The 25,392-nt window shown below is 41.8% G+C and overlaps 2 protein-coding genes across 4 annotated transcripts in view; both read right to left on the bottom strand.

Annotated features, from left to right (window-relative positions):
- Nucleotides 1-1,153: 1,153 nt before the first annotated feature.
- Nucleotides 1,154-17,081, bottom strand: LOC102947745 (carboxymethylenebutenolidase homolog). Of its 2 annotated transcripts, none has more exons than XM_007057797.4 (6): nucleotides 16,916-17,081; nucleotides 11,469-11,683; nucleotides 8,731-8,838; nucleotides 7,513-7,655; nucleotides 4,462-4,553; nucleotides 1,154-1,415 (listed from the first exon to the last, which is right to left on the bottom strand). In XM_007057797.4, the coding sequence occupies exons 2-6, from the start codon at nucleotides 11,681-11,683 to the stop codon at nucleotides 1,236-1,238; spliced, it is 738 nt and encodes a 245-aa protein (XP_007057859.2). In that variant the 5' UTR covers nucleotides 16,916-17,081; the 3' UTR covers nucleotides 1,154-1,235. The 2 variants fall into 2 exon arrangements, with proteins under 2 accessions (XP_007057859.2, XP_043396203.1); XM_043540268.1 differs by lacking the exon at nucleotides 16,916-17,081 and adding an exon at nucleotides 15,257-15,553.
- A 416-nt stretch (nucleotides 17,082-17,497) lies between these two features.
- Nucleotides 17,498-25,392, bottom strand: part of LOC102947516 (carboxymethylenebutenolidase homolog) — a 31,152-nt gene continuing 23,257 nt past the window's right edge. For both annotated transcript variants that reach the window (XM_037893342.2, XM_043540266.1), the window contains one exon: nucleotides 17,498-18,636. In XM_037893342.2, the coding sequence (XP_037749270.1) occupies nucleotides 18,457-18,636 (180 nt within the window). In that variant the 3' untranslated portion in view covers nucleotides 17,498-18,456. The remainder of the gene's footprint in view (nucleotides 18,637-25,392) is intronic.

Here is a 25,392-nt window from a genome sequence, read left to right as displayed (position 1 = left end):
CGAATGAAATAAGGTTTAAGATTTAGATTGTTCATTGATCTTTTATTTTCTTTGGTAACTATCTCTAATCTTCCATGCCTACCACTTATAACCACTTACAATCTATCTTTCTGTAGTTAATAGATCTGTTTTATACTTTAACTAAACCAGTGTGTTTTGGTTGAAGCGCTTGGGAAATCTCTGCGCAGTTACAAAGGCTTATGCATGTCCTCTCCACACTGAGTGAAGGGGAGAGGGCGGCCTGGGTAATAAACATACATTGGTCAGGCATCTGACTAGGGCAAGAAGGTACAGCTCTGGGGTCCTAGGCTGGGGAAGCTGCAGGGAATTGTCTGGAGCTTCTCTATTGTTAGTTCAGGAGTGGTTGGGAGAAGCATTCATGTAACTCAGTTAGGTGTGTCCCTACCTGAGGATGTCTGTGTGAGTGCAGTAGCTGCCAGAGGTTTGCAGCTTGTCACAGCATCACAGTGTGAGAGGGAGCCCAGGTTGGTGGGACAGAGGGCTCAGCGGTAACCCAGTTCCATGTTGCACCCTGGGGACACCATCACATCAACACCTTTTCTCATAATTTCCCTAGCTATTGCAACAGTTCATGGGATAAGTGTGTGGGACAAGCAACTTGATTAAACATCTTATCAGAAAAACAGTAGCCCTAACACCATGCTGGGACTGGAGAATTAGTAAATGTTTGCTTCAGCAGGAGTGGTACTAATTGTTGAGTCACTGATGCCACTCTCCTGGGAAGTCTCCCATCTAATGTCCAAGCACAACCCTGCCTAGTTTAGAGCTGATGAAGCCACAGCTCAAGGTACTGTATGATGGCTGTAGGAGAAATATTTTCTCAGTGCATTCACATAACTGTCATTAGCTTTTCTTACAATTACTCATAAATATTAAGGGATATATGAACCCCTTAGATAGGGGTATATCTTGAAGCAGATTGTAACAATCTTAAGATATGTAGGTCAGGTTTCAAAACTTTTTTCTAAATTTAAGGTGTTCTACATTTGAAAATATTTTGGCATCAACTTATTCAAGGAAGTTCAAAAATACAAATAAAAATTGTTAGAAAGTGTTACTGCTGAAAAGGAAATAAACAACCATTTATCTTTTTTTATCTTCTAATTAAATTTAAAATGATTTTTATTTTTTCCAAAAATAAAAGTACAATATGCTCTAAAGTCTACCTAACAAATTACTTGATTGTGTTTTACAGATCTGGCAGTATACTTTTGTTAAAGGTATTTATTTAACCAGTTGATCATGTCCTTTCTTGCTTCTTCAATGTAAGGTTTATCTTGAGGGTTTATATCTTCTCTCCTGCGATGTACAAAACCATGAGTTTGCCCAGGGTAAATTTTAACTCTGTAATCAACTTTACAGTGTTGTTTCAGCTTCTGCTCCAGTAAGGTGACCTGTAACAGAACATCCTTCCGTTAGTGACATTGATTTAACCTATTATTTTTACTAATTCTCAGCTTGCCCATCATTTAGTTTCCTGAAAGATGTGATGTATCCTCATCTCAGTTCCTTCTTTACCAATCTCACGCTTGGGCCAGACTAGATTTGTTACCCCAATTGTATTTTTATGGGCTCTTTTCTTCTAGTAATCATTGAGCTATGACTGTACAAAATTACAAAAACTGTGTAGGTAAGTGGAATCGCATCTTTAAAGGTCTCTGCAAAGAGAAAAACACTTGTTTCCTGATGTGGGGCTTACTACCATGAGTAGTCCAGTTGGTAGCAAGCACTACAGCAAGTAGTAAGTAGTGGAGACTGGACCGAGAAAAGGGACAAAACTGGAATCACTTTGAATTTATGTTTGGGCGGGTGGAAGCTGCACAGATTCAAAGCTTGTGATTCTAACCTGTTCCTATGATTTTTGATGGAAAAAAAATATCTACAAGTGGATGCAAGCCTGCAGCATATCTTCCTTTGGGCTCCTGCAAAGGCTACTCAGCTCCCTCCTACTATGATTCTATACACTGTGACAAAGTTCCTGCTCTACCTTGGTGGGTCTTGTGCTTATTGGCGAATTTGCTCGCCTTGGAGCTTCACGGCAGCCCTCAGCTTGGCCATTTTTCTGAACCCACAGTCCAGGTCGACTCCTCCTGGGTCTGACCAGGAGTTGGGAGGATTTGGGGGGAACCCGGGCCCGCCCTCTACTCCAGGTTCCAGCCCAGGGCCCTGTGGAATGCAGCTATCTAGAGTGCCTCTTGGAACAGCTGTGCGACAGCTACAGCTCCCTGGGCTACTTCCCCATGGCCTCCTCCCAACCCCTTCTTTATCCTCACCATAGGACCTTCCTCCTGGTGTCTGATAATGTTTGTACACCTCAGTCCTCCAACAGTCCGCGTTCTCACTCTGAGCTCCTAGTGCCTCTTGCTCCCAGCTCCTCACACGCACACCACAAACTGAAGTGAGCTCCTTTTTAAAACCCAGGTGCCCTGATTAGCCTGCCTTAATTGATTCTAGCAGCTTCTTGATTGGCTTCAGGTGTTCTAATCAGCCTGTCTTAATTGTCTCCAGAAGGTTCCTGATTGTTCTGAAACCTTCCCTGTTACCCTACCCAGGGAAAAGGGACCTACTTAGCCTGGGGCTAATATATCTGCCTTCTATTACTCTCCTATAGCCATCTGGCCCGACCCTGTCACAGTATATAAATCTCCCCACTGTATTTTCCACTGAATGCATCCAATGAAGTGAGCTGTAGCTCACGAAAGCTTATGCTCAAATAAATTTGCTAGTCTCTAAGGTGCAAAAAAAAAAAAAAACACCTTCCCTGTTACCCTACCCAGGGAAAAGGGACCTACTTAGCCTGGGGCTAATATATCTGCCTTCTATTACTCTCCTATAGCCATCTGGCCCGACCCTGTCACAACACAAAAAAAATCTATATTCTGATCTGGAAAACATTGAGCACTGTGCCTATATAAGTGTTCTGGTTCAGATGGATCTGAAATGTTATAAGAAAAGCTTGCAGTATTTTAGTGTTGTTGAACCAGAGCCTGAGCCAAGCTTAAGCCTGGAACTTTAGCCTACATGGAATCCAGATTTACGTCTAGTTACTAACAACGCCTTTAGATAATAAACAGGGATAGAACAGGGTGGGGCTGGCAGCAGGGGGTAGGAGGACCCGGGCCGACTCTCCTCTACTGGGTCCCAGCCCAGAGCCCTAACAGTAGTGGAGGGTTCTGCCACTGGGTCAGTGGGATCCAACTGAAACATGCTTACTCATGCTCCATCGACAAAAACGGACTAAAGTCTAGTTTCTCTGGGCTACTTCCTACCCTAGTCCAGGTGCAGGGCTCTGTAGTCCAAGGATATTCCATCATCTCAGGATACAGGGCTGACAGGAGTCCTGGCAACTCCTATCATGGGCTGGTCTCCTCTGGGGGCAGGGCGCAGCACAGCATTGATTCAGCTCCGGAGTTCTGCAGTTGGTTGGAAACGTCTGCCTCCTTCCATGGCTCCAGCCGAACTGAGCTGCAGGGCCCTCCTTCTATACTTCCTGCCACTCCCCTCTGCTTCAGGTACAAGGGGGTGGGGTTGGCCCTGCTTCGCCCACCAAGGGAGTGTAGGGGTCCCTGGGGCTCAGGCTCAGCGGGAGGCCACTTTGCCTCGCTACAGGGTTCATAATGTTCCCCTCTGTTTTCTTTTTGCACATCTCTCAGCTTGGTCAACAAAACTACACTAGTTAGTTTTCCCTTCCAGGGAAAACTTCAAAATTGCCAGAAATGTCAACCCTGAAGGGAGGGGGCTCCAGTAGGAGGGTATAACTAGGAGGGAAATAGGGAATAACACCGAAGAAGGGGACAGAGAGCTGGCTGCCCTGATGGAGGATGGATTTCCCTGAGGTAAACAGAGAACCCGGAGACCAGATCCTCAAGTGGTATAAATCACTACAGCCTCACCAGAGCTATGCTGATTTACACCAGAGGAGGATCTGACCCCAGCTGTTTGCAGGGCTTTTTGCCTTCTGATTGGAGTTCATAAACTGTTTGAAAGCCTGGTAAAGAGCAGTGGCTCTCTTGGCCTTCGTGGGATGGAAAGCCTAGGAATGAGCTAGCAGGAAGAAGAGGGAAAGCCTAGGAATGAGCTGTCCCTCTGTAACTGTTGATCCCAATTGCAGGGTGTTGACCTAATGCCTAACCTCATTTTGATTAAGGAGGGTTTCACCTCCTGAGCCTGCCAAATACCTTCCTTTTGACTCCATCTACGGCTACTAGCCCTTCTCTTACCATGACCCCCTTATTTTATAAAATCTATACTTGGAGATGGGAAACATTGACAGTATGCCTTTAAATAATTTGTGAGAACAATAACAGGAGTTTTTATATCCTTTTTAAGAGGCAAGAAAGATACTAATTCATTTTCTAATTTCTCTGAACAAAATGTTATCTTATTAAATCAATGTTTAAAAAGCAATGAGGATATGAATGTGTTTGAAGGTGAACTTACTTGTTCAAGAGGAATGTAATCATCACTTTCACCAAAAATGAAGAATGTGGGGTGGAGCAAACTGTATCTATCCTCAAAGTACTTAATTACTCCTAGAAAAATTAAATACATTTAAAATGTTTATAGTGAGCAATTTATAATGGTTAACACTAAATCAAAACATGAAAGTTACAGATGGAGACACTTTTCAGAGTGGTAGCCGCGTTAGTCTGTATCAGCAAACAGAATGAGGAGTACTTGTGGCACCTTAGAGACTGACAAATTTATTTGAGCATAAGCTTTCGTGGGCTAAAGCCCACTTCATCAGATGCATGCAGTGGAAAATACAGTAGGAAGATACATATACAGAGAACATGAAAAAATGGGGGTTGCCATACCAACTCTAAAGAGACTCATCGATTAAGGTGGACTATTATCAGCAGGAGAAAAAAACTTTTGTAGTGATAATCAGGATGGCCCATTTCAAACGGTTGACAGGAAGGTGTGAGTAACAGTAGGGGAAAAATTAGCATGGGGAAATAGTTTTTAGTTTGTGTAATGATTCATCCACTCCCAGTCTTTATTCAAGTCTAATTTAATGGTGTCCAGTCTGCAAATTAATTCCAGTTCTGCGGTTTCTCATTGGAGTCTTTTTTGAAGTTTTTTTGTGGAATAATTGCGACTTTTAGGTCTGTAATTGAGTGTCCAGGGAGGATGAAGTGTTCTCCGACTGGTTTTTGAATGTTATAATTCTTGACATCTGATTTGTGTTCATTTATTCTTTTACGTAGAGACTGTCCAGTTTGGCCAATGTACATAGCAGAGGGGCATTGCTGGCACATGATAGCATATATCACATTGGTAGATGTGCAGGTGAACAAGCTTCTGATAGTGTGGCTGATCAGTGAGAGTGAGGAATCGTCCTTCAGGATAGGTTGTAGATCCTTAATGATGTGCTGGAGAGGTTGTAGTTGGGGGCTGAAGGTGATGGCTAGTGGCGTTCTCTTACTTTCTTTGTTGGGCCTGTCGTGTAGTAGGTGACTTCTGGGTACTCTTCTGGCTCTGTCAATCTGTTTCTTCACTTCAGCAGGTGGGTATTGTAGTTGTAAGAACTCCAGCTCATCATCAAGAATCTACAACCTATCCTGAAGGACGATCCCTCGCTCTCACAGATCTTGGGAGACAGGCCAGTCCTCACTTACAGACAGCCCCCCAACCTGAAGCAAATATTCACCAGCAACCACACGCCACACTACAAAAGCACTAACCCAGGAACCTATCCTTGCAACAAAGCCCGTTGCCAACTCTGTCCACATATCTATTCAAGGGACACCATCATAGGATCTAATCACATCAGCCACACTATCAGAGGCTCGTTCACCTGCACATCTACCAATGTGATATATGCTATCATGTGCCAGCAAAGCCCCTCTGCCATGTACATTGGCCAAACTGGACAGTCTCTACACAAAAGAATAAATGGACACAAATCAGATGTCAAGAATTATAACATTCAAAAACCAGTTGGAGAACACTTCATCCTCCCTGGACACTCAATTACAGACCTAAAAGTCGCAATTATTCCACAAAAAAACTTCAAAAACAGACTCCAGTGAGAAACTGCAGAACTGGAATTAATTTGCAAACTGGACACCATTAAATTAGACTTGAATAAACACTGGGAGTGGATGAGTCATTACACAAACTAAAAACTATTTCCCCATGCTAATTTTTCCCCTACTGTTACTCACACCTTCCTGTCAACTGTTTGAAATGGGCCATCCTGATTATCACTACAAAAGTTTTTTTTCTCCTGCTGATAATAGCTCACCTTAATCGATGAGTCTCTTTAGAGTTGGTATGGCAACCCCCATTTTTTCATGTTCTCTGTGTATATATATCTTCCTACTGTATTTTCCACTGCATGCATCTGATGAAGTGGGTTTTAGCCCACGAAAGCTTATGCCCAAATAAATTTGTTAGTCTCTAAGGTGCCACAAGTACTCCTCGTTTTTTTTAGATGGAGACACTGGATCTGAACTTCCTCTCTTCCAGCTCTGGGGAAGTGAGGCTCCAGATCCAGTGTCTTGGCCCAGCTCTATAACTGGTCTCCCTGGACCTGCACTGGCAAAAAAAAACCACACACGTATTTCCCCGTCAGTGAAGTTCCACTAGTAAGAACAATGGAGAAATCTGTATTGTAGACAAGCATTTTTATCACCAGGTTGGATGGCTATCCTACAACTTCCATCATTGATACCCCTGGTGGAGCTGTACTGGTGGTGAATTAATCACCTGACTTTTGCCAGCGTAGACAGACACTGCAACACTGAACCCAAAGATCTGTGGGGACATCTGATTCAGGTCCTGTTCAAAATCCATACTTCACAGCTTGGGTCAATCTTTTGTGACAATTGTATGTATTACATTGAGCCTTGAGTGCATGCCTGGCATTTTGCCCCACTGAAAAAGCCTACAGATCTAGTTTTGACACAGACCAAATGGTTGAGACACAATTGAACCGAATGTGATGTGCCTTTATTATCAGTTAGAAATGGTATAAGAATCAGCATGCTGTAGCAGACTATACAAAGTTGATTTCACATTTTTTCTGTTATGAAAGCTTCATAAATCTAGGGCTACAAAGACACATATAAACATTCATAATTATATATACATCTATGATTTCAATTTAAATATACTCAGAAATATTGATGCAAATCACTAGGCAATCTATATTGTATTTGTATTTTACTATTTATTTACATTTAAATAACAATAAAATCCACAGAAAAAGCTCTACATGCTCTGACAAATAATTAGACATACATTCACAAGTGATGACCATAGAGCAACAAAAACAACCATATAGAAATAATTAATTAACTTGGCTGATCAGCAAATCAAAGCAGCAATATGACCTTTTAAGGCCCCCAGGAAGTTCTCCCAACTCTCCCCATAATCCACAGCACATAAATCTAAATCATTATGGATTATATTCAGTAATAGTTAAACTACATGCTATATTTATGTGTGTGAGTGAGCTCAAATTTACATACATTTTAAACTTACCATAGATTGCCACCCCAGTTTTTAATTCAGGATTTTTCAGCATCAAGTGATGTACAGCCATTCCACCCCAGCAAAATCCAATGACACCGATCTTCTTTGCATTGCATTGCTCCTTTAGATACTTCAAGATGACATCAACTTCCCTAACACATATAAAGAAAGGCAAATTAAGGAATCTAATAGCACTGGAAAACTGGAAAGAAAATACAATTGGTTTATAAAATAGTCACTTCTAATTTTGTTTAGGTTTTTAGTATCTTCTTGGAACACAACAACTCCAGAATTTAAACTGCAGTTTTGAAACATGAGTTGGCAACTATATGAAACACATGAATATTTAATGGATTAGTTCATCCTAGAGAAGAAAACAGCATAATGCACGAATAACATACTGAATGTGTAATGAAGTGCAATCAGAACAATCTTTTACTTTACACGTATCAGTGGTTAGAATTTTAATTGAGTCTAAAAATACAAATACAGTTGGACAAAGGACCCGATTTCTTATCTTATCAATTAACATTAATAAAATTTAAGTGAAGCCCATTCAAGAGAACACCATTTATGATCAAATTATTACTTGAACTGTTTCAAGGGAAGTAAACATTGCATGAAGTCAGTAAAGCAAATTTTGAAAATGCTGAATGAAATGCAGCAGTGAACTAGTAGGTGTAATGGTGAAGTGCAGTTAGGTGTAAATGGTAAAAAACAAGTTTAAGTGACTAGTAGAGTGGCAAAGTAGTGTAACTTACGCTGACTTGGGACTTTGTGGGTGTGCAATACAAATGTAAGTTACACCAGCTCGGTAGTCTTTGGTGACTAATTTTACATCTTACAATTACAGCAGGGAAAATGGTACCCTAGGAAGCATGGGAGTAGTGTGACCTAAGTTAAAGTAGGAGAAGCCTGCTTTATCTTGCTGCCTTTTGATAGGGTTTCCACCCCACCTCCTTTCCTTCGATGGTTCCATCTCCACTCCTGACATGTATAACTTATAGCTGTTTTGCACCCCTGCTTAATGTCACTACTTTGCTATTGACTCCACCATTTACATAACTACTAATTTGACCCACACATTTCCATGGGATTTGTGCTTTCTTATTCCAAGCTGCATCTGGTCCATTATGTTTTAGGACTTGATCCTGGAGTCCTTACTAGGGCAAAACTCCTATCAATGAGAGCTGTGTATACGTGCAGTCTACTAAATATACATCTTACCTGTCTACCTTGCTGGCATCTCGAGTTTTCAGCCAGTCATTAAAGATGGACCAGTCATCAGAAGGGTCCCAAGGTTTTTGTCCCACAAAGAAGTCTGGGCAGATGGCTCTATATGAAAAAGTAAAACAATTTTAGGTCCATGGAATAGCAGTAAGGAGTAATTATGGGACAGTCTGTATACTTTAATGTGTATTCATTCTGTTTATTCCATAACGCTCACACAATTATACAGACCTGTTCCCATTACTTGTCTAAATCTAATAGAATGATTTGATAGAACTTCCAGAGCATGGCAGTTTACTTTGACCTATTAGACTTTGTTAATTAAGGAATCTGATAAGCTATTAACGGTTATTAAAATACCCTAAGAACTGATTATCAGTTTTGCAGATATTCTACAATTTACAAGAATATAAATTTGAGCTGGAACTAATGTTAACCTAATATTGTGGGAATGACTTTAGGTTTTTACTATATTTCTGAATATAGTACTCTTATAGGGCTTGAGTCAGCCCTTCATACTCATGCAAAATTCCATTTTTCTTCACTAGGACTTTTGCCATTATAAGTAATGCTAATTAGGACCAAAAAGTACAAGGCTGTTTAAAAGATACTACAGATATTTTAAATAATATCTCAGAAACTTGAAAATCAGATGTTTGGTTTTGTTTTCCTTTCCTTCTTTATGCATCTACACACTGGCTAATTATTGTAAGTAGGGCTGTCAAGCGATTAAAAAATGAATCGCGATTAATCAAGAGATTAATCGAACTGTTAAACAATAATATAATACCATTTATTTAGTTTTGGATATTTTCTACATTTTCAAATATATTGATTTCAATTACAACACAGAATACAAAGTGTACAGTGCTCACTTTATATTTATTTTTATTATAAATATTTGCACTGTAAAAAACAAAAGAAATAGTATTTTTCAATTCACCTAATACAGGTACTATAGTTCAATCTCTTTGTCGTGAAAGTTGAACTTGCAAGTGTAGAATTATGTACAAAAAAACCTACATTCAAAAATAAAACAATGTAGAGCCTACGAGTTTACACAGTCCTACCTCTTGTTCAGCGAATTGCTCAGACAAACAAGTTTGTTTACATTTGCAGGAGATAATACTGCTCGCTTCTTGTTTACAACGTCACCTGAAAGTGTGAACAGGCATTCGCATGGCACTGTTGTAGCTGGCGTCGCAAGATATTTACTTGCCAGATGTGCTAAAGATTCATATGTCTCTTCATGCTTCAACCACCATTCCAGAGGACATGCATCCATGCTGATAATGGGTTCTGCTCGATAAACATCCAAAGTAGTGTGGATCTATGCATGTTTCTTTTCATCATCTGAGTCAGATGTCACCAGCAGAAAGGTTGATTTTCTTTTTTGGTGGTTTGGGTTCTGTAGTTTCCACATCAGAGTGTTGCTCTTGTAAGACTTCTAAAAGTATGCTCTACACCTCATCCCTCTCAGATTTTGGAAAGCACTTCAGATTCTAAAACCTTGGGTTGAGTGCTGTAGCTATCTTTAGAAATCTCGCTTTGGTACCTTTTCTGCGTTTTGTCGAATCTGCAGTGAAAGTATTCTTAAAACAAACAACATGTGCTGGGTCATCATCTGAGACTGCTATAACATGAAATATATGGCAGAATGCAGGTAAAACAGAGTAGAAGACATACAATTCTCCCCCCAAGGAGTTCAGTCACAAATGTAATTAATGCATTATTTTTTTAACAAGCGTCATCAGCATGGAAGCATGTCCTCTGGAATGGTGGCTGAAGCAAGAAGGGGCACATGAATGTTTAGCATATCTGGCACATAAATACCTTGCAATGCTGGTTACAAAAGTGCCATGCGAATGCATGTTCTTACTGTCAGGTGACATTGTAAATAAAAAGCTGGCAGCAGTATCTCCAGTAAATGTAAACAAACTTGCTTGTCTGAGCGACTGGCTGAACAAGAAGTAGGACTGAGTGGACTTGTAGGCTCTAAAGTTTTACATTGTTTTGTTTTTGAGTGCAACAAAAAATTTAGCGGCTGGCATGTCCATGCAGCCCGCGCCACTTCCCACAGCTCCCATTGGCCGGGAATGGTGAACTGCAGCCACTGGGAGCTGCAGGCGGCCGTACAAATGTAAACAAACTGTCTAGCGACCTGCCAGCGGATTACCCTGACAGGTCGCATGCAGCCCACGGGCCGCAGGTTGCCCACCACTGATAAAGAGATTGCACTTCAATGTTTGTATGAGGTGAACTGAAAAATACTATTTCTTTTGTTTGCCATTTTTACAGTGCAAATATTTGTAGCAAAAATATTAATATAAAGTGAGCACTGTCAATTTTGTATACTGTGTTGTAATTGAAATCAATATATTTAAAAATGTAGAAAAACATCAAATGTAATACATTTCAGTTGGTATTCTGCTGTTTAACAGTGAGATTAAAACTGTGATTAATCGCAATTCATTTTTTTAACTGCGATTAATTTTTTTGAGTTAATCGTGTGAGTTAACTCTGATTAATCGACAGCCCTAATTGTACGGTTACTCACTAGTGATCAGCTACTTGCACTGTTTTAAAACGATGACATATGTGTTTAGAAAAAACACATGCTAGCAAAGTCTTTGAAATTCTTCATACGTGTGTGGTTTTAAAAAAAAGTCTATAACATTTTTGGCCTAGCAACTTTGACCATGTCTCTTTGGGAGGAAAACATTAAGATTGCTTACATGTATCCATTAGCTGCAAGCATATCGACCATGTATCTGGTATTTGGGAGTTGCCATCCAAATATATCGTGAATCACAACCACAGCTTTTCCCGTGCTGGCGGACGGTTTGCAAACGTACGCCTTGATGTGCTCCACTTGCACTTCATGCCCAAGGCCCCCATACTCAAACCTGTCTCCAATGTCACATGGGCATGGTCTCGCTTCATTGGCCATCTGGGATACAAACATGGAAAGGACAAAAGATATTAAACTATTAATATTTAAGTACACACGCAGAAAACGTCTGAACGCAATGTGATGATGGCACCGTGAAATATGGAATCTATTGATAACGTTAGGCATAGCACTGATGTTAGGTATGAACTTCTAATACTTGTCAAACAGCAGCATTTTTATTTCACAGAGAGCTGTAATTTGGTTACTTAGCTTATATGCTCTTGCGGGCAGGGAACCATCTTTTTGATTTGTGTTTGCACAGCACCTAGATTAATGGAGTCCTGGGCCATGACTAGGGTTCCTAGGTGCTGTGGTAGTACAAATAATAAAACAGTGAATAAAATTAAGAGTAATATCTCCCGAGATAAGATCATCGCAAACTGCTGTTGTGATGAAGTAAGTTCTTTTCCTTCTTTTCTGTGATGTGCTCAGTAACTCATAGTATATATTAGTCTAGTCATTTTAAAGTTTTGATATGTGACACAGTGCTTTGGAAGTGAATAATCTTTTATGAGCAAGTAAAGATACATACCTGGTTTTGATTAAACGTAAGACATTTTTATGGCAAGAATTAAAGCTCTCTAAAACCTTCTGTAACGGGCCCTTTCAATTTGAAGAAGTGCCACTTCTAAAGCAACTTCCAGCCCAGGTTGAAGAACGGTGTTTGTTTTATATATGGAATGTGATCAATAAGAACATACCTAACAAATATTTCACAAACTTTTTATGAGGTATTTATTACATATTATGGAAGTGATACATTCTGCCAGTATGGTAAAAAGCTCATGAGAAGTGAAAATCTTTAAGGTGAACAAAAATGTTATAAGAACGAAATGACCACAAGGCCTGGTTAACTGCTGATTAGCTATTATACAGAGAGAGGTCAGCATATGCAAGTGACTCAAACAGAGTAAAGAGAACAGAGCTGATACAGAGATTTATACAGCTGTTCTGTCTTACTATTTCACTAAGTTAATGGCTACATTCTGCTAGTGTCGGACCAACCAAATTAATCAAATGACTTTATATTGCTGCAGAATATTTCAAGTGATCCATATAAATCACTGCATTGTGGACTGATTAGTATACAAACTATTAAACCAGGGGTCTCAAACTCAAATGACCATGAGGGCCACATGAGGACTAGTACATTGGCCCGAGGGCCGCACCACTGACCACCCCCCACTGCTGCCCCGGCCCCACCCCCACTCCACCCCTTCCGTGAGGCCCTTCCCCTGCCCCACCTCTTCCCACCCCTTCCCTGCCCCCATTCCAACCCCTTCCGTGAAATCCCTACCCCAACTCCGCCCCCTCTCTGCCCCCAAGGGGTGCAGGAGTGTGCAGGGTGCGGCAGGGGGCTCAGGGCAGGGGGTCGGTGTGCAGGGTGGGGCAGGGGGTCAGGGTGCGGCAGGCGGCTCAGGGCAGGGGGTTGAGGTGCAGGAGGGGTGCAGGCTGCAGCAGGGTGCTCAGGGCAGGGGGTTGGGATGCAGGGTGCAGCAGGGGGCTCAGGTCAGGGGGTCGGGGTGCAGGAGGGGTGCAGGGTGCAGCAAGGGGCTCAGGCAATGGTGAGCTGGAGTCGGTTTGCACCAGTTCGCATGAACCGGTTGTTAAATTTAGAAGCCGGTTTAGAACCAGTTGTTAAAGGGTTGGGCAAACTCCGGCCCGTGGGCCACATCTGGCCAGCAGGACTGTCCTGTCCAGCCTGCCTGAGCTCCCGGCTGGGGAGGCTCCCCTTGAGAATGCCTTTATACTCACCCGGCGGTGCTCTGGGTCTTCGACGGCGGGTCCTTCACTCTCTCCGGGACTTCGGCGGCCCTTCGGTGGCGGGTCCCTCAGGGCCGCCGAAGACCTGGAGCGAGTGAAGGACCCGCCGCTGAAGGGCCGACGAAGACCCAGAGTGACTGAAGGAACCGGTTCTTCAGATTTTGGCAGCTCATCAGTGGGCCCGGGGCAGGGGGTCGGGGTGCAGGGAGTAGCAGAGGGCTCAGGGCAGGGGGTTCCGCTGCAAGAGGGGTTTCGGGGCAGGTCCGGCCCGGCATGCACCACGGCCAGAGCAGGCTCCCTGCCTGCCCGCCCTGCCCATGCGCCGCTCCGGGAAGCAGCCAGGACCTGGGGGCGGGGGACACAGGGGTCTGTGTGTTGCCCTGGCCGCACCTCCAGGCACTGCCCCCTGCAGCTCCCATTGGCTGGGAATGGGGAACCGCAGCCAATGGGAGCTTCGGGGGGGTACCTGGAGGAACGGCCAGGGCAACATACAGACCCCTGTTGCCCCCCTCCCCCAGGTCCCGGCCACTTCCTGGAGTGGCGCGGGGGCAGGACAGGGCTGCCCTGCCCCCAGTGCACACCGGGCCGGAGCCGCTCTAGGTAAATGCTGGGGGGGCCACGGGGAGCTGGTGGACCACAAAAATCACCCCGCCTGCTGCATGTTTGAGACCCCTGTATTAAACAACGTGGAGAGATTTTACTTAAAATTCTGTATGAACTTTAAAATGGACATGTTGCAAAGACATAAGAGCACTGACAAAGAACATGCTGCCTGGTACATAAAAGGAGATGTATAAAGTTGACTACACTAAGTATGTTCATGGAAACCATCCTGTGGAGGCAGGTTGCTGACTAGGCCCTGGTATAGGATGATCTAAATAGTTGTCTCTCCAAATGCAAAACTGAGGACAAAAAAGTCTGCATACCCATATGACCAGATGATTTACACAAACTGGTATGGCTCAAGAGGTTTTGTACCTATGGACTTCAAATTCCAGTAACACAAACCACAAGCAGTGAACAATTCCAAGAGTAAAAAACACAGCATTTGTTCTGTCTTTGGATGGTGAGAAGGAACAGGACTTGTACTCTGATAGGCCACTTCAAAACTTAGTAAGAAGTATCAGTTGTATGTTGTTTGAGTCAAATAAGCTTTTCAAATGGAGGAATTCATTGGATTATCTCAACTCTTCATCAGAAGCATGCATCACTTTCTGACTGGCCTAGATCAGCTTTGCTAAGAAGAACCAGGCCGTATTGCCCATAAGTGGATAAATGTAGCTTAATGCCATCAGAACTTTGTTCCCAAACTGAAACATCTAGACAAGAGAGACTGAGAAGGCCTTCACCGGCATACCAGTTGTCTGCTCCAAACTAAAGTCTTGTCATAGACAAGCAACGTTTTAATGCTGTTCCTTTGAAGTCCCATAGGAGACTTCTGCAAAATTCAGAAAAAAATAGAGATATCAGAAGGTCTTGAATGCAAACTACCTGAACTGAACTTTCCATATGTCTCAAGAAACTATTCATTGCAAAGTCAAGCTGAGCTGGAGAACTTACCTTCACACCAGTTGTAACTGATAAGCAGCAACCAAGTTTCAATAATATATGTACTCAAAGGAAGACTTGATTATTTTCAAGCAAAATGTATCTCAGAAATGACTTAAGTGTATAGCATACTGTGTTTCACTAACAAGCTCTATCTTAGACGTATAGAAATAATGCTACACCAAGTAATTGAAAGAGCTGAGGTTGGAAGAATTAATTACACTAACTCATCTCAAAACTGGGCGTGGTGGCACGTACCTGTAATCCCAGCTATTTTGGAGGCTGAGGCTGGTGGATCGCTTGGGCTCAGTGTTTCAGGGCTGCAGTGCACTACGCTGATCAGACAGCTTGGCCAGTGGGTGGCTGAAGAAATGGCTAGAACAACACGAATGGTGTGTTGTGATCGGCGCTCTCTATGAGAGGGCTGATGGACCAATCGATCAAGGTGACTGAACTCAGCCTAGCACTACTTATAACAAGAATGCTTGCTTATAGCAAACGATAACTGAGAGAAACCTTTAGTGTCTAAAACAGCCTAGATACACAGTTCATCGGAAGAAATATACAGCTCCCTAAAGTAAAAGGCAAAAGTAACTTTCAGTGGTTTTGTTTTAATTAAATGGCACTAAAGGCCAGATTTTTAAAGGTATTTAAGCACCTAAAGATTCAGATAAGTGCCTACTGGGATTTTCAGAAGTGCTTAACTCCCACTGAAAGGCTCTTAAGTGCCTACGTCACTTTTAAAAATGGGACTTAGGCCCAGATTTTTAATAGTATGTAGGTGTTACTCCACTCAGCATTACAAGGCTGCAATTATTTAGATGGCTAAGAGCTTACAGTAGCAGTGAATTTCCTGTGAAATTAGGGTAGTTTTCATGATTAATTGCATATTATATTTGTGGTTTAGTGTGTGATGAAGGCTATGATTTATCACCTAGAGAGGCAATTTTAAATTAAATTCACGTTTTATTAATTGTCTACATTCTAAATTCTAACCTTAGAGTAATGTTTGGCAACAGACAGTCCCATAATTTGATTAATAGATTAGTAGGGATCTGTATTGAATGATCCATTGTTCAGTGCTGGTACCAAAATCACCTGTCCAGAATAGTTCATTGCTAGGATACTTTCACCTGTGTAATAAGATTTTCTGGTAAGACTTTGATTGATTGATCTGACTTACTAGCTCTTGATGTATGCAGTGCTGTTGTAGCCATGTCTGTCTGAGGATATTAGAGAGAGAAGATGGGTGAGGTAATATCTTTTCTTGGACCAGCTTCTGTTGGTGAGACAGACAAGCCTTCGTGCTTACATAGAGCTTAGACCTGAAGAAGAGCTCTGTGTAAGCTCAAAAGTTTGGACTCATACAGTCCAAATCCATTATTCTAACACATTAGTTGTTATCAGTCAACTCTAGAGGGGAGCCTACAGTTGATCTTTACTAGCCCATGTGTTAAAATACACATTGTGCTTTCTACACCAAGGTTTTAACAAATGTCTTAGTGATATGTTAAAAACACCTTTTAGCCTAGGGAAGGCATATCCTAAATGTGACAGGAGTCCAACATGCTAAATCACACACCCCTACTCCCCCTATCTCGATCTACACGGGGAGGAGAAAGAGTTCTAGAATCAATTCAGGATTTCTTTGGTTTGTTTGGCCTGAATCACTGAAAAAGTTAAATACAACTTACCCCACATACAATGTATTAGATGTCTATAAAGCAACTCAAAGTGAAAAGAAATGAGAGCAAAGCCTACACAAAACCTTTTTCTCATCTGAAATATCTCAATCTCCATTTCATTTTCCTGTGTCATGGTGTTGCAGTTCTCTGAGTTTGTTTTTAAAACAGTTAATCATATGTACTTTGAAACTTTTCCCTCCAGTTAAAATTGTAGATTAAATTACATACTAACCTTTGGTGTCTTGTGCTTGGCTGAGCAGTTGATTCAGTTCTGTTGCTGTTTAGAAACACAGCAATTTTTTTTACTTGAGAGTGATTTATTTAAAACTATTCAACTTCAGGAAGAACGAACGAGGCTGTTCAGGAAGACGTACGAGTCCTGACAATGAAGTTGTTTGGAAATTGTGCTGACCTGGACTTGTATTGCCAGTTCTTAGTTAATGAATCACAATTTTATCTACAAGACTTAACCGTGTGTATATTCAGTTATTTTATCTTTTCATTTTAAACAAAGGCTGTGCTGATTCTAGGTTTAGTTTTTTGCTTAGTCACAAGATTGACATGTTCTGTAATACAGTGTACAATCCATGCACCATTTCTCTAAACATATGGCCTGATTTTTCTTTTATTTACTTTGGTGTAACTGTTGAATTGAGGAGAGACGCTCCTGATTTACACTAGAGTAACTGAAGGCAAAATAAGACCAATATCGCTATATCTATTTTCCTCCTGGATAAAAATGTGTGGGAGTGGTGCCCATCAAAGCAGGAAGGGGAAAAGGAACGATAAACTAGAACAAACAAAATACAGTTAGTTAATTTTCTTATTTTCTATTTTCTTTATTATTTTGAAATACAAACATATTAACATAGAATAATTTGATGCTGTATGTTTATACTCAGAGGCTGCCATGACGAAGAAATCCTTTAATTTTACCAAGTTTTTTTTTTCACCACGATATCACATGCCAGAAATGGAAAACAGTGCATCAAATTACAATAAGGCAGATAAGATGATGAAGTAAAAGTTTCTTGTTTAATAGCAACCACAGTATGCAATTTCACAGTAAGAAGTCCCCATACTTGCACTACATTATCATTGTAAATTCCTAACCTGAGGTAAATGTAGGCCAAGTGGCAGCCAGGATCCTCATAGGGAAAGGAAAGGGTCATCTGAGAAAGCAGTTCCTTGTTGTTGCCCTGTCCACCCCCCAAATTTTGGGGGAAAGTTACTCCATTGATGACATCTACGAAATCCAAACTGGCCATGAGAGTACAGGTCTTACGAATCTAATCTCTCAGGTTTGGATTCAGCAAAGAATCTAAGCATGTGCTTAAATTAAGTATTGGTGATTTAAGCACATGCTTCAATAAATACTTTGCTGAACTGGGGCCACAATGCACAGTTAATTGTAACTAACCAAAAATGTGAAGAGGATAACCCTCAAGGAACTTGGAGAACTTTTCCCAGCACATTAGCAACATATTAAGTTAAGTTGAATCTGAGAATCATTTAAAAAAATTCAACTTGAAATCATGTGTGAATAACTACAAAATAAAAGTACAATTCATTTTAGTGTCAAAAAGTCTCTCCAATGTTCTTTGTCAAACTTCTATTAATATGGCCTGTGTGTTTTCCCTAAAATATAATTTATCAAATATTTATCCCTAAAATAATTATAGAAAATGCTTTCCCCATAAAATATAATTTAATTAGATGATTATCACAGTATACTAAGTGATTTTGTTTTGCAGGTCTGGCTATATGCTTCTGTTAAATATATTTATTTAGCCAGCTGATCATGTCCTTTCTTGCTTCCTCAATGTAAGGTTTATCTTGAGGATTAATATCTTCTCTCCTGCGATGTACAAAACCATGAGTTTGCCCAGGGTAAGTTTTAACTCTGTAATCAACTTTACAGTGTTGTTTCAGCTTCTGCTCCAGTAAGGTGACCTGTAACACAGAACATTCTTCCATAAGTGATACTGATTTAACCTAGTGCATCTTGCCAGTTCTCATCTTGCCTACTATTTGACTCCTTGAAATCCATGCTGTATCCTCACCCTGGTACTTTCTCTACTAATCTCACACTCAGGCCAACCTCTTTATACAGGTTCTTTTAACTACAGGAAAAACTATCTTTGAAATAGGACTCTATAAAATTATACTGTGACACTGACAGACCAGCCAACCTGTGTATGTCCAATAACAACTTAACAGGCGGCATTACAATTGTAATCAAAACAATTTACTTGTATGTGAACTTCAAAGAGATGTACTAGACCAGCATTCATTTGTAGTAACAGAAATCAAGGGTAGATGTTAAGTGTATGTGTCTGTGTTTACGAATATCCTTTTAGAAGTTTAACAGTGTAAATAAATTAGCTTGTTAATGCTAATTCCCTTTCATGCCTTAATTGCCTGACATTATGTACGCAAATGGTTCAGTTAACCTTAAGGTCAAAGATGCAAGATACTGTAGGAAACTAATAATATTATCTATATTGTCTTCAGCTTAATTATCTGTGTTATAATGAATGACCGGCTGGTGTCTTATAGTGTAACTAAATTACCTGTGTATACATAGGAACTAGAAAATTAATTTAAAAGCAAATGTCAACAAACTATCTGCATTGCCTATTCTTCCTCGGGGGAAGGCCCTGCTATGACAATTTCTGTGAGGAGACTTGTCAGCCTGCTAGTGAGCTATGAAAGAGAAGCCTTGGGCCTGATCCTGTCATCTCAGGTCTGCTTAAACATTAAGAGGGAAGGTCTAAACCATAGGACCAAGATCTCCAGGTAATTACCTGGATTATCCTGGAATTCTCATGGAAAAACTCTAACAGACTCTACACCTGAACTGCCTATTGGACTATAACACTTTGAATTGATTCCAGAGAGACTTTTACAATCTAGCAGTTTATTCCAACACTGTTATGACCCTGAACTATGAATACTGAAAATCACTTGTATGTATACGATCCTTTAACCATTCAATAACTTTCTTCTTTTCTTTCTTTTTATATTATTAAACCTTTAGTTTTTCAGTTACTAAAGAATTGGCATCAGCATGATTACTGAGTAAGATCTGAGACTCATACTGACCTAGGGATAAGTGTCTGGTCCTTTGGGACTGGTGAACCTCACATATAGTGAATCAGGTTTTCAGTAACCTCTCACTATATTAGACCTGTTTGCCTAGATAGGAGCCAAGGGGTGGAATGCTTAAAGGCGTCTTTGGTTTCTTGTTAACCAGTGTGGTGCTACAGAAGCTCTTTTGTTACTGGCTTGGTGAATCTAAATATAGAATAAACCACCATTTGGGGGGATTGTCTGCCCTATATTTTGCACTCTGCCCTGAGTGTGGCATTCTCAGTGTGGCCCATGCAGGCACGCGGTCATATATACAAAACATACTGACAAGTCTAACAGCCTCTGAGGAGTTAATGCAAAGATCACACATTGTTAGTTGTTACAGGTGGAATATGTAGCAATGTTTAAAGTTAAAGCTGCAGAAGCATTTTCATTCATGAAAACTGAAGAACTACTAAGTGTGGTATGTAACTGTAATGAGGTGGAATGCCCTTATTCCTGCACTGAGGGGGTTATTTCACCTTTTTGGACACAGCTAGCCCTGCTCCTTCCCTCTTGCAGGAAGTGCGGGGCAGGACAGGAAGTATAAGGGCAGGGTCTCGCAGTTCAGTGGGGGTCAGATGAGGGAAGGAACCAGATGTCCTTTCCAGGAAGCTGAAACACCCACAGAGCTCACAACAGGGTGCGGCAGGCAACGACGCTCCTAAGCCAGCCTGAGGGAAAGGCAAGGAATCCAGAGCAGACACGCAGAGAGAGACATCCAGTTCACAGACAGGGAACCAGGCCCCCAGAGGCCATGGAGCAACTCAAGCAAACACCAGTAGGAAGCAGGCCAGGGAAAGGGGACACTGGACCTGTTGTGTTGCCGGGAGGTGAAGCAGTGACCTCGCATTTCCCCACCAATCCAGCAACAGGATCACCCATCAATTCAAGTACCCTGGGCTTGGACCCAGTGGAGCAGGATGGGCCCGGGTCCCCCTACCCTGCCCCACACTCTGCACTCATCCAGCACCTAACCCCTAGGCCAAGGGGCCTGAGCCACTGCCTGTTTATTGCTCAGCCCACACTCAAGGGGCCTGAACTATTGACTGTTTACTCAGCCCATGCCCAGACGGCCTGAGCCCTTGGCTATTTATTGCCTTAGCTCTCAACCAGGAGACCAGAGCCACAGACTTCTTACTAGCCCAGCACCCATCCAGGAGGCCAGAGCTAGCACATGCCCAGTGGCTCGGCCACAAAGCAGGATGACTAACCTCTCCACTTGGCATAAGCACCAAGTTCCCGCTGCCACCGAAAGGGGTGCCCCGGAGGAGACCTGAGAAACCTTACAGTAACCTATCACTTAAATCAGCTCCTGTACTAGATGACTGGAAGAGAACTAATGTGACTCCAATTTTTTAAAAAGGCTCATTACAGGCTGGTAAGCCTAATTTCAGTACCAAGCAAAGTGGTTGAAACTCGAGTAAAGAACAGAATTATCAGACACATAGATGAACACGATTTGCTGAGGAAAAGTCAGCATGGCTTTTGTAAAGGGATATCATGCCTCACCAAGCGATCAGAACTCTTTGACAAGGTCAACAAACATGTGGACAAGGGGGATCCAGTGGATACAGTGTACTTGGACTTTCAGAAAGCCTTTGACGAAGTCCCTCACCTAGCTCTTAAGCCAAGTAAGCGGTCATGTGATAAGAGGGAAGGTCCTCTCATGGATCAGTAACTGGTTAAAAGAGAGGAAACAAAGATTAGGAATAAATGGTCAGTTTTCAGAATGGAAAGAGATAAATACTCTTTCCCCAGGGATCTGTACTGGGACCAGTGCTGTTCAACATGTTCATAAATGATCTGGAAAAAGGGGTAAACAGTGAGGTGGCAAAATCTGCAGATGATACAAAATTACTCAAGATAGCAGTCAGCTTTGGACTTAACTAAGAGTACAAAGGGAGCTCACAAAATTGGGTGACTGGGCCTCAAAATGGCAGATGAAATTCAATGTTGATAAATCCAAAGTAATGACATTGGAAAACATAATCCCAACTATACATACAAAATGATGGGCTCTAAATTAGCTGTTACCACTCAAGAAAGAGATATTGGAGTCATTTTGGATAGTTCCCCTGAACGTTTTGGATGTTAGGAACCATAAGGAAAGGGATATATAATATCACAATGCCACTATATAAATCAACGGTACACCCACACCTTGAATACTGTGTGCCGTTCTGGTCATCCCATCTCAAAAAAGATACATTAGAATTGGAAAAGGTACAGAGAAAGGCAAAAAAATTATTAAGGGTATGGAATAGCTTCTGTATGAGAAGAGATTAAAAAGACTGGGACTTTTCAGCTTGGAAAAGAGAGGACTTAGGGAGGATACGACAGAGGTCTATAAAATCATGAATGGTGTGGAAAAAGTGAATAAGGACATCATATTTACTCCGTCACATAACACGAGAATCAGGGGTCACCCAATTAAATGAATAGGCAGCAGGTTTAATACAACAAAAGGAAGTACTTCTTCACACAATGCACAGTCAACCTATGGAACTCATTGCTAGGGGATGTTGTGAAGGCCAAAATTATAACAGGATTCAAAAAAAGAATTATATAAGTTCATGGAAGATCCATCAATGGCTATTAGCCACGATGGTCAGGGATGCAGCCCCATGCTCTGGGTGTCTCTAGCCTCTGACTTCCAGAAGCTCAGAGTGGACGATAGGAGACGGATCACTGGATGATTGCCCATTCTATTCATTCTCTCTGAAGCGTCTGGCATTGGCCCCTATTGGAAGACAGGATGCTGAGCTAGATCGACTATTGATCTGACCAAGTATGGCCATTGTTAGATCCTTATTCTAAAGGGTTCTCTACAGAAGTTTACAATGTTGGGCTGCAGTTTGGCACATCTGACAACCTGTGAGTGAATGATACTGAAAACTTTAGGCAAAAACATTGCAGCCAATTTTTAGTATAAAGCAAGTGCAGCTGAGATAGGGGAGAAACATTTGAGACTCTTTTTGAGGAGCTCAGCAGAAGGTGGTAGAAGTAGGAAATTTGAAAGTGACTCAATCCCTATGTCACTGATGCGAATGTCAGTAGTTCTATGAAAATCAGTTTTAATTTTGCTGAGTGAAGGCTTTTAGAAAATATATTTTGTGCATGCACACTGGTTTGTATTATAGGATAAACTAAAACTATATCTAATAACAGCATGAAGCCAGCGCATTTGCAATGACATTTGAAGACAAAACACTCTGTGCATATGAGTAAACCAGTAGAATATTTTCAAAGAAAGCTTTCTGAGTTCCAGACTGGCCAGCTTATAATTAAAAAAACTTCAACTATTTCTACAAAAGCACTCAAAGCTTCATATGCCGTCTCCCTTCTTATAGCAAAACCAAAGACGCTGTAGACAACTGCACACGATCTGATTCTGCCTGCCACTGTGGAGCCTGTAGAAAACATGCTTGATAAAAAAGCAGCCAATACTCTCAAAAAAGTATCCTTATCAAATGACACTGTGTGTCGCAGAATTGAAGACATGGCTGAGGATACTGTCTCTCAACTTGTAGAGAAACTTAAAATGGCAAAAGCATTTGCCCTTCAGCTTGATCAGTCCACGGACATCAATAGAGAAGCTCAGTTGATTTCTTATGTTTGATACCCTGAAACTATTGATATCAACAAGCACATACCGTGTTGCAAAAGTATAAAGGCAAACTCAACCGGAGAGTATCAGGGGGTAGCCGTGTTAGTCTGTATCCACAAAAACAACAAAGAGTCCAGTGGCACCTTAAAGACTAACAGATTTATTTGGGCTTAAGATTTCATGGGTAAAAAACCTGAAGAAGTGGTTTTTTACCCACGAAAGCTTAGCCCAAATAAATCTGTTAGTCTTTAAGATGCCACCGGACTCCTTGTTGTTTTTCAACCAGAGAGGACATTTTTAAACTAATTGACTTTTTTTTTTTTTGGAACATGATTTGAGTTGGAATTTATGCAAATTCGTCTGCACTGATGGGACCCCTGAAATGACTGGGAGAGTGAATGGACATGTAGCTAGAACCAGGAAAGAAAATCCTTCCTTGCAATGGATGCATTGTATCATACACAGAGAGACACTTGCTTCAAAAAAGATGATTTCTTCGCTGCAGGAAGTTTTAAATGAGTCTGTCAAAATTGTCAACTTTATCAAGTCCAGGCCACTCGCCTGTTTGCTCGCCTGTTTCACATTCTTTGCAAAGAGATGGGGTCAGAACATCAGCAACTGTTGCTTCACACAGAGGTTTGCTGGCTTTCAAGAGGGAGAGTACTTGACGGACTGTTTGAATTACGCACAGAAGTTAGAATCATAGAAGAATCATAGAAGATCAGGGTTGGAAGGGACCTCAGGAGGTCATCTAGTCCAAACCCCTGCTCAAAGCAGGGCCGATCCCAATTATATCATCCCAGCCAGGGCTTTGTCAAGCCTGACCTTAAAAACTTCTAAGGAGGGAGATTCCACCACCTCCCTAGATAACGCATTCCAGTGTTTCACCACCCTCCTAGTGAAAAAGTTTTTCCTAATATCCAACCTAAATCTCCCCCACCGCAACTTGAGACCATTACTCCTTGTCCTGTCCTCTTCTACCACTGAGAATAGTCTAGAACCATCCTCTCTGGAACCCCCTTTCAGGTAGTTGAAAGCAGCTATCAAATCCCCCCTCATTCTTCTCTTCTGCAGACTAAACATCCCCAGTTCCCTCAGCCTCTCCTCATAACTCATGTGTTCCAGTCCCCTAATCATTTTTGTTGCCCTCCACTGGACTCCTTCCAATTTTTCCACATCCTTCTTGTAGTGTGGGGCCCAAAACTTGACACAGTACTCCAGATGAGGCCTCACCAATGTCGAATAGAGGGGAACAATCACGTCCCTCGATCTGCTGGCAATGCCCCTACTTATACATCCCAAAATGCCATTGGCCTTCTTGACAACAAGGGCACACTGTTGACTCATATCCAGCTTCTCGTCCACTGTCACCCCTAGGTCCTTTTCAGCAGAACTGCTACCGAGCCATTCGGTCCCTAGTCTGTAGCGGTGCATTGGATTCTTCCGTCCTAAGTGCAGGACTCTGCACTTGTCCTTGTTGAACCTCATCAGATTTCTTTTGGCCCAATCCTCCAATTTGTCTAGGGCTCTCTGTATCCTATCCCTACCCTCCAGCGTATCTACCTCTCCTTCTAGTTTAGTGTCATCTGCAAACTTGCTGAGGGTGCAATCCACACCATCCTCCAGATCATTTATGAAGATATTAAACAAAACCGGCCCCAGGACCGACCCTTGGAGCACTCCACTTGACACTGGCTGCCAACTAGACATGGAGCCATTGATCACTACCCGTTGGGCCCGACAATCTAACCAGCTTTCTATCCACCTTATAGTCCATTCATCCAGCCCATACTTCTTTAACTTGCAGGCAAGAATACTGTGGGAGACTGTGTCAAAAGCTTTGCTAAAGTCAAGGAACAACACGTCCACTGCTTTCCCTTCATCCACAGAACCAGTTATCTCGTCATAGAAGGCAATTAGATTAGTCAGGCATGACTTGCCCTTGGTGAATCCATGCTGACTGTTCC

Source organism: Chelonia mydas, chromosome 2 (assembly GCF_015237465.2).
Source record: "Chelonia mydas isolate rCheMyd1 chromosome 2, rCheMyd1.pri.v2, whole genome shotgun sequence".
NCBI classification, from domain to species: domain Eukaryota; kingdom Metazoa; phylum Chordata; order Testudines; family Cheloniidae; genus Chelonia; species Chelonia mydas.
This window is presented reverse-complemented; position numbering and strand designations above follow the sequence as displayed.